Below are 13,273 nucleotides of genomic sequence, written 5' to 3'. Positions count from 1 at the left end.
GCGTTCATAATACGTGCGTGCTTGAGATGAAACCAGCAGTTTTCAGAAGGATCATGCGAGGAGGACCTGTCTCTTAATTAATTTAAAACAAGTCAATGGTTTTACGATGTTTCAGTCAAGCTTTGGTTGGTTTAGATACAACTGGTATGCAAAATGTAAAGTAGTGGATTAACTTTAATTTGCTGTGCTGCATATGGGAAAATAGATGCACATAGTAAATTATATAAAGTAGGCCTATTAAAATATTTAAATAGCTTAGTCTAACTTTTCTAAAATATTGAAGGGAATCCAGTCCAGTGCACATGTCTTTGGCAAGTAGCCTAGGCTACTACAGACACAGGTGAAGAACAGTCAGCCTCAGCCAGTAAGCACAACCAATGTGCAGATACCCTGCAAGAGGGCTGAAACCGGTCGCCGTCTTTATGCCCCTACCTTAAATAAATACCTTAATAACTTTGTCCTTTGTCAGCCCAGTAGCCTTGTTGTTTGAACAAGAAGTATCTGGTGGTGTATTCAGTGTATCTTCTACCCACACGGTGGCTAATAAGCAGGCTCTCACAGAATGTGTTTTATTGCAGTTGGGTGAAGGCATAAACTGCGTTAGTGGACCCTTGGGTAATTTCTGATTTGATTCCTTTGTCCACTGGGCGTGCAGGGTAAGCCTTGTGCCAGGTAAATGACTGCGGAGAGGGGAAATAGGGTGGCTATTGAAATCTATGCAAATGCGACCTACACAATTTGCCTGGTAAATGTGACCGAACAGGGAAAACAATCTGCCTGGCCCCTTAGGGGTCTGGGGTTATCTTCAACCCTCTCAGGCGCTCAGCCATTACAGAACACTACTGCTCTAGATTGGGGAGGGAACAGCCCATTGTGTGCTGCAATATTTTTGTGGTGAAGTGTGTTTTGTGTGTCTCCATGTTGTGGCGCATGATCTGATTTAGGAGCTGGGAATATTGCGTGCGTGTGTGTGCGTGCGTGCGTGTGCACGCGCATTCAACTCTGCTGGTCGTTGTGAGTGCTCCTTGTGTGTATATTCTTCAATACTCTTAGGGTCCATTTTCTTTCCCCCCATGAAGTCAGTATGCAGTGAGCATGTGCTGGGGGTGACATTGCTTCCGGCTCCTTGCACATGGACACTCAGGCAGTTAAAAGCCGCTTTTCTTCCCAGCATGTGACAGCACGTCTCTGTGCCATTACCACTGAGCTCCTCTCTTCGCCCAACAGAGTGCTCTGCTCCCCAAACCACTGGACTGAGAAAGTGACTTAAGTGGTGCACATGCTGCAAATGCCATTTCTACATACAGTATAGTGCACCACCGCTGCAGTGTCTTTTCCCCAAACCCACTGAAATCGCGGTTGAGATGTTTCAGACAGAGTCCTGCATGAGATCTACAACAACTCACATACTGTAAGTATACATGACAATTTATGAAGGCTAATTCTAACTTTTGTCTGCTGTCCTAATCACATAATTCATAACTTAAACAGATACTTATTGTTTGAAGAAGTTATTACCAATTCTTAGTCTGAAGGAGATGGCCAACAATGACAACTGACTTGATTAACAACCTTAACTCTGGTATGTCAATTGATGTATTGGTTTAACAGCAGGTGAAATATGGAGGCAAATCCTTATATAGAATGCCTTGCAGTAAAACGAACGTAAATTGGTAAGCTCACTTAGTTGCAACTCACAATTTATCATCTAACTGACAACAATTGGAATTGTCCTTCAGAAATGTTTTTATATGCACACATATAGTACACATCTGCTCTATGATTCATTTAATTGAGGTGAGCAAAGAATGGGGAGCGTCTGAGGAAACAATAACAAACATATCCTCCATGACACACCGCACATCCACACAAAGCCTTTTGGTTGCATCAATATTTGCCATGCAGCACTGCCACCCACCCACAGAAATCTGGGAGACTATGACAAATAGATGCAGTGAGACGTAGCGTGCTGTTTGCATGAGCCTCTCCAGAAAGCTTTCATCTAGCTCGCTGAGGCTGGGCACAGCAGATACCATATCTGCGCGTACAGTGAATTTCTCTTTGGTAACCCCCATTCAGACAACACGTGCACTGGTGTCATATGATAGTCAAACATGAGCGTGAATGTACGGTATTAGGCTGGAGATCAAAGCAGGAGAATATGAGGAGCGTCTGATTGTCTTCTTGCTGTTGTGTAGGTCATCAGTGGAAAACAACTACAGGGTAATCCTGGGTTACCCTATACATGATTTGTATTTCTCATAGTTGCCATGTAGGCATGCATATTGCATTCATAAGCAGCAGCTGAATGCACTATGCATGAGTGTGTTCACAGTTAAAAGGAACACTAGATGTCATGGGAAATGATCAACACAGCATTATAAAGAACAACAGACAATATCATATTAAGACTTATATGATGTAGCAATATTTTTTATTGTCTAATTTACTGAAATAATATTTGTTGGTTATACATGAAATTACCCCCAAGGTATACATGTTATAAAAAGTGATTAAGCAAATTTCATTTTCAATATAATACAGTTTAGGAGGAAATGTAAGAAAATAGAATGAAATTACTTATAGGTAGCATTTCATTCCTTTTTGCTGTTTCCAACGTAATGTTGATCAATTTATTACTTTTATATATAACTATTATTATATTATAACTATTTTATATATAACTATTATTAGTATAACTATTTACATAATGTTAATATCTCCTTACAAATGTCTCTGTTATACTGTTTTATGTAGACCAGCCAGTAGAAACTCATGTTTGTGTGCATGCGCGCTCACACACACACACACACACATAGACACAGTCATACTTTATAGTTCATGAAATACAGGCCACAAGTCGTTCATCTGGCATGTTTGTCCAGGTAGCAGTATAAGTACATGGACACAACCATAGCAGCCACCTGAAAGAGAAAAGACATTTCAGTGACTGGGTGAATCATGTCTGTTTTTAACTGCGGCTGCTTCTCTGTTTACATATCCTAATGGAGGCCATGGGACATTTTGTTTTCCAGAACCATCCTCCCATTTCCTTTGGACAAATCAGATAATGTACAAAAAGCCATAAACACTTATGTGCTTCTCGTCACGGATCGTTCGACATGCAAAACAGTTCTCTATAATAGCAAATGAGATTTGGATGACAAAAAGAAAGATGAAAAATAAATCAAAGGAAAAGACAAGAAAGGAAGAAAGCAAGGGAGGAAAAATAAAGGCTTTTACCTCCACTCCACAGATACCCGCGGCAATTCCTCCAACAATATTGGCATTCTTCTTAAGGATCGTCAGCAGTTGTTCAAAGCAGCCCTGAGAGGAGAACACAATCACTGTACTCCAAGATGCTGAGCACAACATAAATACACACACACACACTGCTGACTCCTGAAGTGTGAAAAGGCTTAGAGACAAACTCGAAAGCTTTCGAAGCAAGCACATAAGCACATACCCATTTAATTTAATAGCGCTCGTTCACCACGCTCACATACATCGATCTACATTCACATTTACCAGATGCTTTCATCTCAAGCAACATGCACAACACTGATGCCAGTGTTTTGCCTGTTGGGCTATTGTGTCCACACAACGGGTATTTTGACAGATTGTTTATCACGTAGACAGGGCAGCACAAAAACGCTATTTTTGTACTGTGTAAAGTAAGAGCTTTCTGTCTCACCTGAATTTCACTGTATTTCGCAGTTGTGTTGCTGCAGGGGTTGGAGCTGGAGATGGTGCAGCAGGCTGGTGGGTAGTTCTGGGCGTTGTGGTTATAGTAGTAGGAGTCATGGAAGTCCGTATAGTTGGTAAAACCACAGCATTTAAGCTTGAACAATGAAAAGATAAAAAACATTTTATATAATGAGAAACAGCTGATTTTTGGACTTCACACAAATTCTTCTTCTTGGTACATTATACGTGTGGTTAGACTGAATGTTTTTTTTATTGGAAGTATATCAATGATACATAACTGTGAAAATTATTTGATATGTAGAATCGGACAGAAAACAATGAAACATGGATGTGATGCTAGTTTTTAACAGCTGGTGAGTGGTGACACACTAAAGTCCATTTATGTTTGAGACTTACTTCAGTCATGGTGGTGTTCCATATCTTTGTGACAACTTCCACTTTGCCGTACTCTTCTTTTAAGGCTGTGGTTGCCCAGGCTTTGAGAATGCCCTCCGCCTGGAAAAAAGACAACCACACACACACAAACACACACACACACACACACTCACATGCACAGACACACACACACAAACACACACAGGATGCATAGTGATAGGCACTGATGAATAAAAGGCAAAAAAAGATCACTAAAGTTAATTTCAAATACACGGCACACACACAACGCTCTTTAACTTCTGAGACATGCCATTCACTCCACATCAATGGTCCTCAGCTTTTGTGGTTGTTGAGAGTGATCTAGAGCCTCTAAGCATCAGTAATGGGATTGATCCCAACCAGAGCCTCTCTCAAAGCAATTACACTGAACACCAGGGAATTTATCCTTTTCAAACGTATCCTATTTACATTTGTGTTAATCCTTTTTGTACTTTATTTCATTATTTCTAAATAGTTTTCATCCAAGTTATTGACGATCACAAACATCCAGAAGATGCACTCATGCAGCAATTGCCTTTGTTCAACAAAGCAGAATAGCAACACATAGGAGGCTTTTGGACTTTCTTTCTTTCTATCTTTACGTTTCCCCTGTCATTCTTTGCTTTCTTTTTCCCGAGTCTCTCTCTCTCTCCTCTCTCACTCTCGCAATATTTGTTGAGGTTTGATTAATAAACCTACATGACTTTCCATACACAAAGACTTGTTTAAAGATGGGAGGTGGGGGTGGGGTCAAATTGTACGTCTATCTGTGTGCAAGTGTGTGTGTGCGTCTGCCTGTGCCTGTGTGTGTGTGTGTGTGTGTAAGGGGGGTGTTAGGCTGTGCCCGTGGGGCTGCAGCAGAGACAAGCCACAATTAAAAGTGTCCCCCGTGAAGCGCGGAGAGAGGCGCAGATCAGCTGGGTTATTACATTCAGGCTAATCCATCACTGTCTCAGGGCATTCCCTCACACCACTGACAGGACAAAGCGCACCACCAATAACTTTCCCCTCCTGTGCTGATCCAGCAACCCAAGGTTCCCATCCCCACTTTTCATCAAATCTATAATCAGCTCACCAGTAGACCATGGCTTCTTCCACACTAATATTCAGTAATACCTTCAACAATACCCATGGCTTCAACCAAACCCAGCTAGCACAAAGAAAGAATAAAAAAAAACAGAAGTAACTCACAACATCAATCCCTTGACCTTCTCAGCTTATTGCATGTGGAACATAGCTCTCCCAACATGCTATGTGTAGGCTATATATTTAGTCTGAGATTACATCTGAAATGCAAAATTCTGACCTAAACCAAGCTGCCACGCTTTGCTTTCCACAGTCGGGCCACTAGACCGTAATGAAATATGGCAACGCCTAATGCATGGCCAAATTGGTTATATTGAGGGTTGGCTATCTGAGGATATTGCATTTCCTGTGAGGTAGAAAAACTGCCATAATGGTTTAGAGGGAAATACAAAGTATGCACCCAACAGAAAATATTAAACGCAAAGTGAGAAAGGGAGTGGAAAAAAACAACTATACATTTCATATGTAATTTAGCTCAGTGTTTTCTTATCTAAGCTCTGATGTATTCCCCTAAATGGGCGCATTATTCAAATGCATTTTGTCATGTTATTGCTTTGCTTTGTGTTCTCTCTATCTCTATCTAAAAACAGGTATAGGCAGATACTCACAGGCTGTCATATACATTATTAAAACTACATTTTCCCTTGTCATGCTAATGAATAAATGAATGACTGAATGACTGTGATGTTAACAAACAGCACTTTAAATGGTGATGTGCATAGCTAACGTCCCCTAAGCAACAAACATGGCATGTATAATTCAGACGCGTGACTTTCACTGGCACCCACCACCTCAGCCAACCCCCCCCCCTCCCCCACCACCATGGTACACGCATGCATCAACAGAGTGATGGCCCAGGTGCTTGATGGGATGCCATCCTCCCACTGGGCACTGCGGTGGGAATGTCGACAGGCGAGCTGATTTATTCTCTCACAAAATAGCTGCAGGATGATTTCGCAATGGGTCCTCAAAGGACGACAGCTGCAATCACCTTGCGCCCGGGCTGCTGTTTGATGTGGGGTCTGCAGAGAGTTTGGGCAGCGGTGCTGGATATTGGAACAAGGAGAGCCATTGGGACACCTGGGAGTCCAGCCTCTCTGAGGCACACAGCGTAAAACAACAAACAACTGTGAAACGCTGGTCTCAGAGGCAAGCACTTTTCCCCTTTGGAAATGCCAATGGATTTTGCATGAGGCACCATTGCTTTCCATGGACTCTTGATGGATTCTTTAATTATAAAAATGTAGTTTTTATTTTTATTTGTCTGTAGAGATGCATTCTTCTTTTTCCTTCCCTATGCATAACTCATCTCAAATTGTTGTAATTATTATACATTTCACTAAACGGGGGGAACCTATATATGTAAATCGCCTGCTTTGCATATAAAATGCTTTAACTTCAATATTCCGGCATAATAAATTGCTAAAAGTGAGAGCCATCGCACACTGCCTGAGGCAATCCGGGAGTCATTAAGGGGGCAAATGTAGTGAGGCAGGCACAAACCCCTGTAATTTAATGACGGATCGGAAAATATGATGGGAATTTACATGGATATAAAACACAAAGGGAGCAGGAGGGAGGTGAGCGGAGACTTACAAACGACGAGTACGCCAGGGCCACCACTCCAGCTGCCACCTCGGCGATGAAAATGATCAGGATGATGGCGAAGAACTGCAAAGGCAAGGAGACAAAGGAGGAATCAGCATTGTCAAGAAACCAATGATATTGAAATGAACAATAATGTCATTTCCCCATTCAGTGTCACTGTAATACAGGTTGTGATAGGACTAATATTGAAGAGGCGATAAAAATGAATTTGGCTGTTATTTTGCGCTTGGGATTTTAGTGACAAAAAAGTCAACAAAAGCCAGCAGAAGCTCAAACAAAAGAATGCATGACAACATGTCATTACCATTCTGGCAAACAGTGAGTGACGATGAAACGCTCCCTGACATTTAAATCCAAGCACACAGCTAATGAACTCCCTAAGTGGCAAGCCAGTGGGTGGTGGGCATAAAAAGAGCCTTGGTAAAACAGTTCAACAGTTGTGACAGACAGATCCCATGAAGCAGCAACCTGAAACTTTGTGTTTCCTTGGAAAGTCCTCCCTGACCTACAGTGCAGTAAATATGGCCGTGATAGGTGATAGCAGTCCCCACCCTATAGCCTTCCTCAGGCAGTGCTGGGGTGAGACACCTACCATGATGAGGAGACACCTGCTCTCCTTGTGAGCCCCGTAGCAGCCCATGAAGCCCAGCAGCACCAGTACCGCCCCGATGGCAATGCAGAAGAAGCCTACATTGACAAACTGCATGGCGTTGCCCGAGAACGGGCCCAGGACCTTCAGGAAGGAGCTGCCGTCCACACTCACCCAGATGCCCACGCCCATGAGGGTGAGTCCAGCCAGCTGCAGAGGACAAAAGGTGTGGAGGGTTATCTACTGGGCAGCAGAATCCCATATCTGTAGACAGTGTTAAATCCAGCTGAGGGGTTAGGGATATGGTTGTCAACACAAGCATAACAAATCTTCCTGTGATGTGCTGTCTTGAATCCTTCAAGGTTCATTAGCCAGCTGAAGAATCCTTTAGAATTGTACATGGCACTTTTAAGGGTTTTGTGCCGAACCTTTGGGAACCTCACAACAGTAAGGTCAAAACCTAAACCTAACATACTATCGAAGCAGCTCATGGTCACATTACCGAAACAATCAAACTAAAGGAAGTGTTAATGTGAACAGAAAAATAATACAATACATTCATAATACATGATGATGCTGTTTTCAATTTAAAAAAAGTCAACAGATTCATACAATTCAACAATCTAACCTTGAGGTAGGCTGCAACAGTGTACTGTGTATATAATGTACAGCATTCTTTGGTGAGGAGAACATACTCATTACTTTAGTTAAGGCAGTGAATTGGGGTTGTCAAAATACCTTTTTTTATTATCAATTTTTGAAATAGTCAAATTTGATCAATTAATTCCTCAGAGAGATAACAACAAACAAAAATGAATAGCACAGATCACGCTCTACACTCTCTAATGCCCCTTGACCATATGTAAAGCGCTTAGAGTCAGTAATATTGGATAGATTGAATAGTAATACTTCATATTTATCCCACTGCTTGCTTTTAATATGAAGCAATCATCAGTGCTCTGGGTGGATGGACCCATTCGCTGTCTACCTATCTACCTGCCTACTTGCATGTACTCCCCATCACTGAGTTTCTTCCCAATATCAAGACTGCTTTCAATGAAAATTGATGGGACAATAACATAGAAACAACGACCCCTCAGACTATCCATCAGTGCATATCACGCATGGCAGACATAACAAGATGAAAGCAGCATAAAAGACAGAAGAGATAAGAAAGGGAGGCTCGACCTTGGAGAAAAGCAGAAGGTGATGCCCGTGACCGTAAGAATTAGGTCCAGAAGTAGGCCTAGTATCACCATAGATGAAAGTGAACCTGACAGCACTGCTGACAGAGCAGATTCAGAGCAGCAAGACATTCAACATCCATGGTGTTATTTAAGACAATTTTTGACGTTGTCAGCTCTAAAAATGATTCTTGACGAATGCATTGTGCTGTGTGTCAAACCTGAAAACCATGAGCTTCATTACACTTGGCTTAATTAAACCTGAAGTGTGTGCTCCTGCTAATAATATTTCAAGGTCTGTTGCTAACACTGAAAATTGTTTTGTACATTGGAGCGAAATGAATGTTCATTATATTCAGTAAGCCCTATATTGTGTTTTATTTTAGTTTAAGCTAGAATGGTTTAATTGTCTTAGCATTATATTAATATGTTATGAGCTTCAGTAAGCTTGGCAAAGAAACATTTCCAAGCCTGTACTTTTTTCCTTTTACTTAAATAAAGAAGTTGAATCAGTTTAGACCTTTTTACACGGGTATCTGTACTACTTGAGCAAAGAATGTGTGTACACAGTGAGGTTTCCTTTCCCCCAGCAGATCAGCTGAGGCAGGGGCAGGGGGGTTTTCTTCACACCTCTTTTTGTCTGGCTTAAACAATGACATGGGTGCCTGGGGCCCTGCACTTGATATCTGCGAGCCAGGATTTGACCCCTTTTTTAACATCCCAAAGAAAATCCTGCCCTATTCCCATGACCCTCTTTTGCCTGGGTCTGCATCGCTCACTCCACACTGAAAGTCCTCTAATGACGAGCCTCCTGCTGGAAGAGCACTGCCGTAGGCCCTCCCGCACTCTCCTGCAGTGGGAAGCCATTGGATTATGGTGTGGATGTGTTATGGGAAACACAACAAGCTGTCTTTTCATGCAGTACATGTGTTCCGCGTGCTTTCCTCTGATGAAATTGCTGCGATTCTAAATCTCAGGCCTCCCTGCTGCTGTGCTGCTAGTTGGGGCAGTGGGCTAAAACCATTTTGCTCCCCCCAATGTCAGATTCCTCCATAATAAACACCAGAGTCACTCACTGCAGCGCCATAATTACTCCACTGGCCAACACCTCATTAAGACTCCCTCTTAGCCGAGCCATTACATCTCATATAATTTATAGTGAAGTAAGTGAAGTGTAATACAAGTCATTATGTGGTAGATATTATATATTACTTTATGAAATACTTCGGCCCCTTACAGCACCTGGAGCCAAGCATTTCCAACACTCCTTCCAGAGTTGCCAGGAATGTGTGACATTTAATTTAATGGAATGTCATATGGTTGAAGACTGTTTTTTTTTCATCTAAAAGGGTAATATAAGTCCATGAACAACCCTATGATTGGCTCTCTCAAAACCCAATCTACACATTTTCTGATAAATGTAATTGGTAGTAACTATGGTCAACTCACTTTCAAATTTCTATTGTGGCTCTTGTAGAGCTCCATTTCAGAATAAAAGGAAGGCTTACATTACTGATCAGATGACATTCCTTCCTCACTCTTATCAGGACACACTAATGTGCATTAAAGCCAATAAAACATGGCTTCAGCAAGGAGATATGATGAATGACACCACGTGTTCTTTGTAATAACAGCACAGATGCAGAAACAGCCTGTGCCCTTTAGTCGAATCTATGTATTTGCAAGCAAGTTTCACAATGCATCTTCCCACACATGTGCCAGTGTTCCCTTGCTCTCTCGTGACAAGCACTTTTTTGGCTTTTGCACCTCAAAGCGCTTGTGGTGCCGGTGGGAGCCGAGCGGGTAAGCGAGCGGTCCTGAACCTGATATTTCCTGTCACAGCCAATCTGGCCTGTCACCGCCACTCAGAAAGACACTCTGGCAGCTGTCTGCGCTTACATGAAAGGCAGCCTGCCTCTGCCTGTGCCTGTCTCCCCCACATCAGGCCTGATGGCTTCCACATGAGAATAATCTTCTTTTTCTCCTTCCATCTGGTTTTGGGAACACATTCTTCCTTGGGTCCCGTCTCTCGAACCCTCCTCCATCTCACCCCCAACCACACCCTGCCCCACCCCCGCCCCTGGCTTCTGCCTATGCTCAATCGCTACCCCTCTTGGCAAATACGATACAACATATTACCCCTTACTCCTTGTCAACCAACATTTCTCCGCAACATCCCATAATTACTCGTGGCATTCGTTTTTTTTAGGCGGGTAATCCTTTGATGAAATGCCACGTGTGTCGGATGTCGTGTCAAAGGAAGATACAACTGGCACAGATTACATGTAAATCAGGTTATGTCAGGGGGACCAAGAACAGGAAATGAAACGGCTCGCAGCAGAGGAGGGAAATGGAGTCCATTAAACTAGTGGAAAGAAGCCGACTGCTAGCAAGAATGCAAAGGAGCGCTACCTGTTCCCTGAGTCCTACTTAGAGACAACAGAGATACATGGGTGGAGAGGGACCCCACTGCGACTGAGACAGAGACATGGGAATGCGTAAGGAAACAACACATACAAACAACACAACAACACAACAGCTGTGGTTGGGACATTAAAATAATAATGAAAAACTTTTGAAGAGTTCAAGAGCCTGAGCATACAATTTCAAGTCCGACCTGAATATATCATGCCGTCAGTAGCAAAAGACATAGCGTGTGGGAAGAGAAAATATTATGATTTCAATCTACTTGGGTATTTGTATGTGTATCTCCAAATATTTGTGTTTCCAAGACCAGAGGGGATTGAGGGAGAGAGCCGCGGTGGTAGAGCTACTTTATTATTCTTCTCCCAGATGCTGGTGTGAGGAGATGAATGGAGGCTTGGCGGCTGTTAAACGTAACAGGCCCTGCTTGCATAATCGCCCCTCCATTTGTTTTCCTTTCTTCTCTCAGCACCCACGCACTTTTGAAATATACATTTCTGTTTGATTTTCTTCTTCCTCTCTATCTCACTTTATTGTTTGAAGTTGAATTTCAACTTGGAGCTCATGCTGGAAATATGCAAATTAACATGCTAGATTTCATCCACTGAAAAAAAACTGTTACAAGCCTTTACATTAGACATAAGCCTATACATTAGACGTTTGGTGCCCAGACCAATGCACATTTCAGCTTCATGTTGACATGATGCTCTAAAAATGTCACTCCTGATCCCTCAAACTGGTCTCATGTCCAGTCCTCTTATAAGCTACTGCATCTGACCTACAACCAACCAATCAACCGACCAGTCAAACAGTCAACCAATTCCATTTCTGAAATAGTAGCCTCATTTTCCGCAAGAAAAAAAAAACATGAAAACTGGCATGGTTTCCACACTTTGTTGTTCAATCGACAATGACTCTTTATTCAGGTGACAAAAAATGCGCTTACTGATGACAAAGTTTCCCTCCGACCTCACTCGTGTCATTAAGTGTTATCATTAGCCTGAAAGAGAAGGTGGCGTAATTGAAAGATCTTAAGTTAATGGGATGAAAAGTGCTGTGTGCGAGAAAGCAAGCGTGCAAATGGTGTCATTTAAACACTTCTGTTCAGTGACGTGAAGTACAGTACGTCGGTAACCCCTCACATATCTGTTTGCATTGCCTGATTGCAGTGAGTGTAAATAATTTGTTGTGCTTTCAGGCTCTGCAAACACACACATCCACCCAGCCACACACACACACACACACACACACACTGGTTTCTTCTTGACACTTGGCATAAACATTTGAAGCCATAAATGAACAAAGGCAATCACTATCAGCAGAGTGGCTCTCTCCCACTCATGCACATACGTATACATACATAGGCAGTAAATAGAGGTAATGAGATACTCACAAAGATAAACATGTTGAACAAAATCATCATTACTTTGACAAATGTGAAGCACCCCATGTTGAATCTGTAATAAAAAACATCACAGCGTAAATATGTTATGAGGTCTCACGGGAGTAAATTGCATATAGGCCCAGAGTAAAGCACACACTTGAGTAAACATGTTACAGCTCTTTCTTCCAGCAACCAAACCGAATGATGATATGCCACATCTGACTGAATGAACAACATTTATTATCAAAAATCAGTGATTACCTGTATGAAACTTACCTGGGTTGAGGCACTCTCGTTCAGCTGAGACTCTTGTGAATTCAGGCAGTGGATTGTGGTGTACTGTGTCTCTTTCTCTTAGAGTGTGCAAAGATGTATATCTGTGTGAGTGTGTGTATGTGTGCCCGAGGAAGAGACCCAGATAGTCACAAAGAGATGGGTGTGGTTGGGACAGGTAAAGCACACCTGGTGAGGAGAGGGAGGGGAGAGAGTGTGTGTGTGTGTTTGGAGAGGTGTGTGGGGGGTGGGGAGGGGTGGGGTTGGGATGGGGGGGATCGTGCTGTTGCACTTCATCAGTCCCCACATCCTCTGCCAGATCAGCATCATGAGGTACCCACGTACCGAGCCCTGGATCAGTGAGCGCCAGATGAGACAGAAATTGACCAGTAAATGAAGCGTGCCCGGGCAACTAACACATCAGTTGACTTCATGCTGGTCTTCTTAGGGTTGCATGAACTGACACACTTAGCGTGTGTGGCCTTTGTTCCTTTGTGTGACTCTCCTGGGTGATGCTTTCACCACCCAACACTAGAGGGCAGTGTGACTACACTGACTCCCTGGCTCTCTGCTGTGCTCTGTGTTTATGAATTCTCCATTGTG

General features: G+C 42.7%; 1 protein-coding gene across 1 annotated transcript; it reads right to left on the bottom strand.

The window, feature by feature from the left end:
* Positions 1-2,473: 2,473 nt before the first annotated feature.
* On the bottom strand, positions 2,474-12,795 carry tspan1 (tetraspanin 1). Its single transcript, XM_076276053.1, has 8 exons — positions 12,674-12,795; positions 12,407-12,470; positions 7,409-7,615; positions 6,805-6,879; positions 4,105-4,203; positions 3,695-3,841; positions 3,244-3,327; positions 2,474-2,924 (listed from the first exon to the last, which is right to left on the bottom strand). The coding sequence occupies exons 2-8, from the start codon at positions 12,461-12,463 to the stop codon at positions 2,865-2,867; spliced, it is 729 nt and encodes a 242-aa protein (XP_076132168.1). The 5' UTR covers positions 12,464-12,470; positions 12,674-12,795; the 3' UTR covers positions 2,474-2,864.
* Positions 12,796-13,273: the final 478 nt, after the last annotated feature.

Source organism: Alosa pseudoharengus, unplaced genomic scaffold (assembly GCF_046254945.1).
Source record: "Alosa pseudoharengus isolate Yale_2024_CS ecotype anadromous, Long Island Sound unplaced genomic scaffold, YU_APseudo_1.1 YU_APseudo_1.1_scf_11, whole genome shotgun sequence".
Classification (NCBI taxonomy): domain Eukaryota; kingdom Metazoa; phylum Chordata; class Actinopteri; order Clupeiformes; family Clupeidae; genus Alosa; species Alosa pseudoharengus.
This window is presented reverse-complemented; position numbering and strand designations above follow the sequence as displayed.

What these genes read in the sequence shown, in the direction of transcription:
- tspan1 (XM_076276053.1), bottom strand. Translation starts at nt 12,463, where the DNA reads ATGGGGTGCTTCACATTTGTCAAAGTAATGATGATTTTGTTCAACATG. An exon ending in CGAAATACAGTGAAATTCAG is followed by an intron (nt 3,328 to 3,694) that starts GTGAGACAGAAA and finishes TTCTCCTCTCAG; the next exon opens with GGCTGCTTTGAACAACTGCT. An exon ending in CGGGTATCTGTGGAGTGGAG is followed by an intron (nt 2,925 to 3,243) that starts GTAAAAGCCTTT and finishes TTTCTCTTTCAG; the next exon opens with GTGGCTGCTATGGTTGTGTC.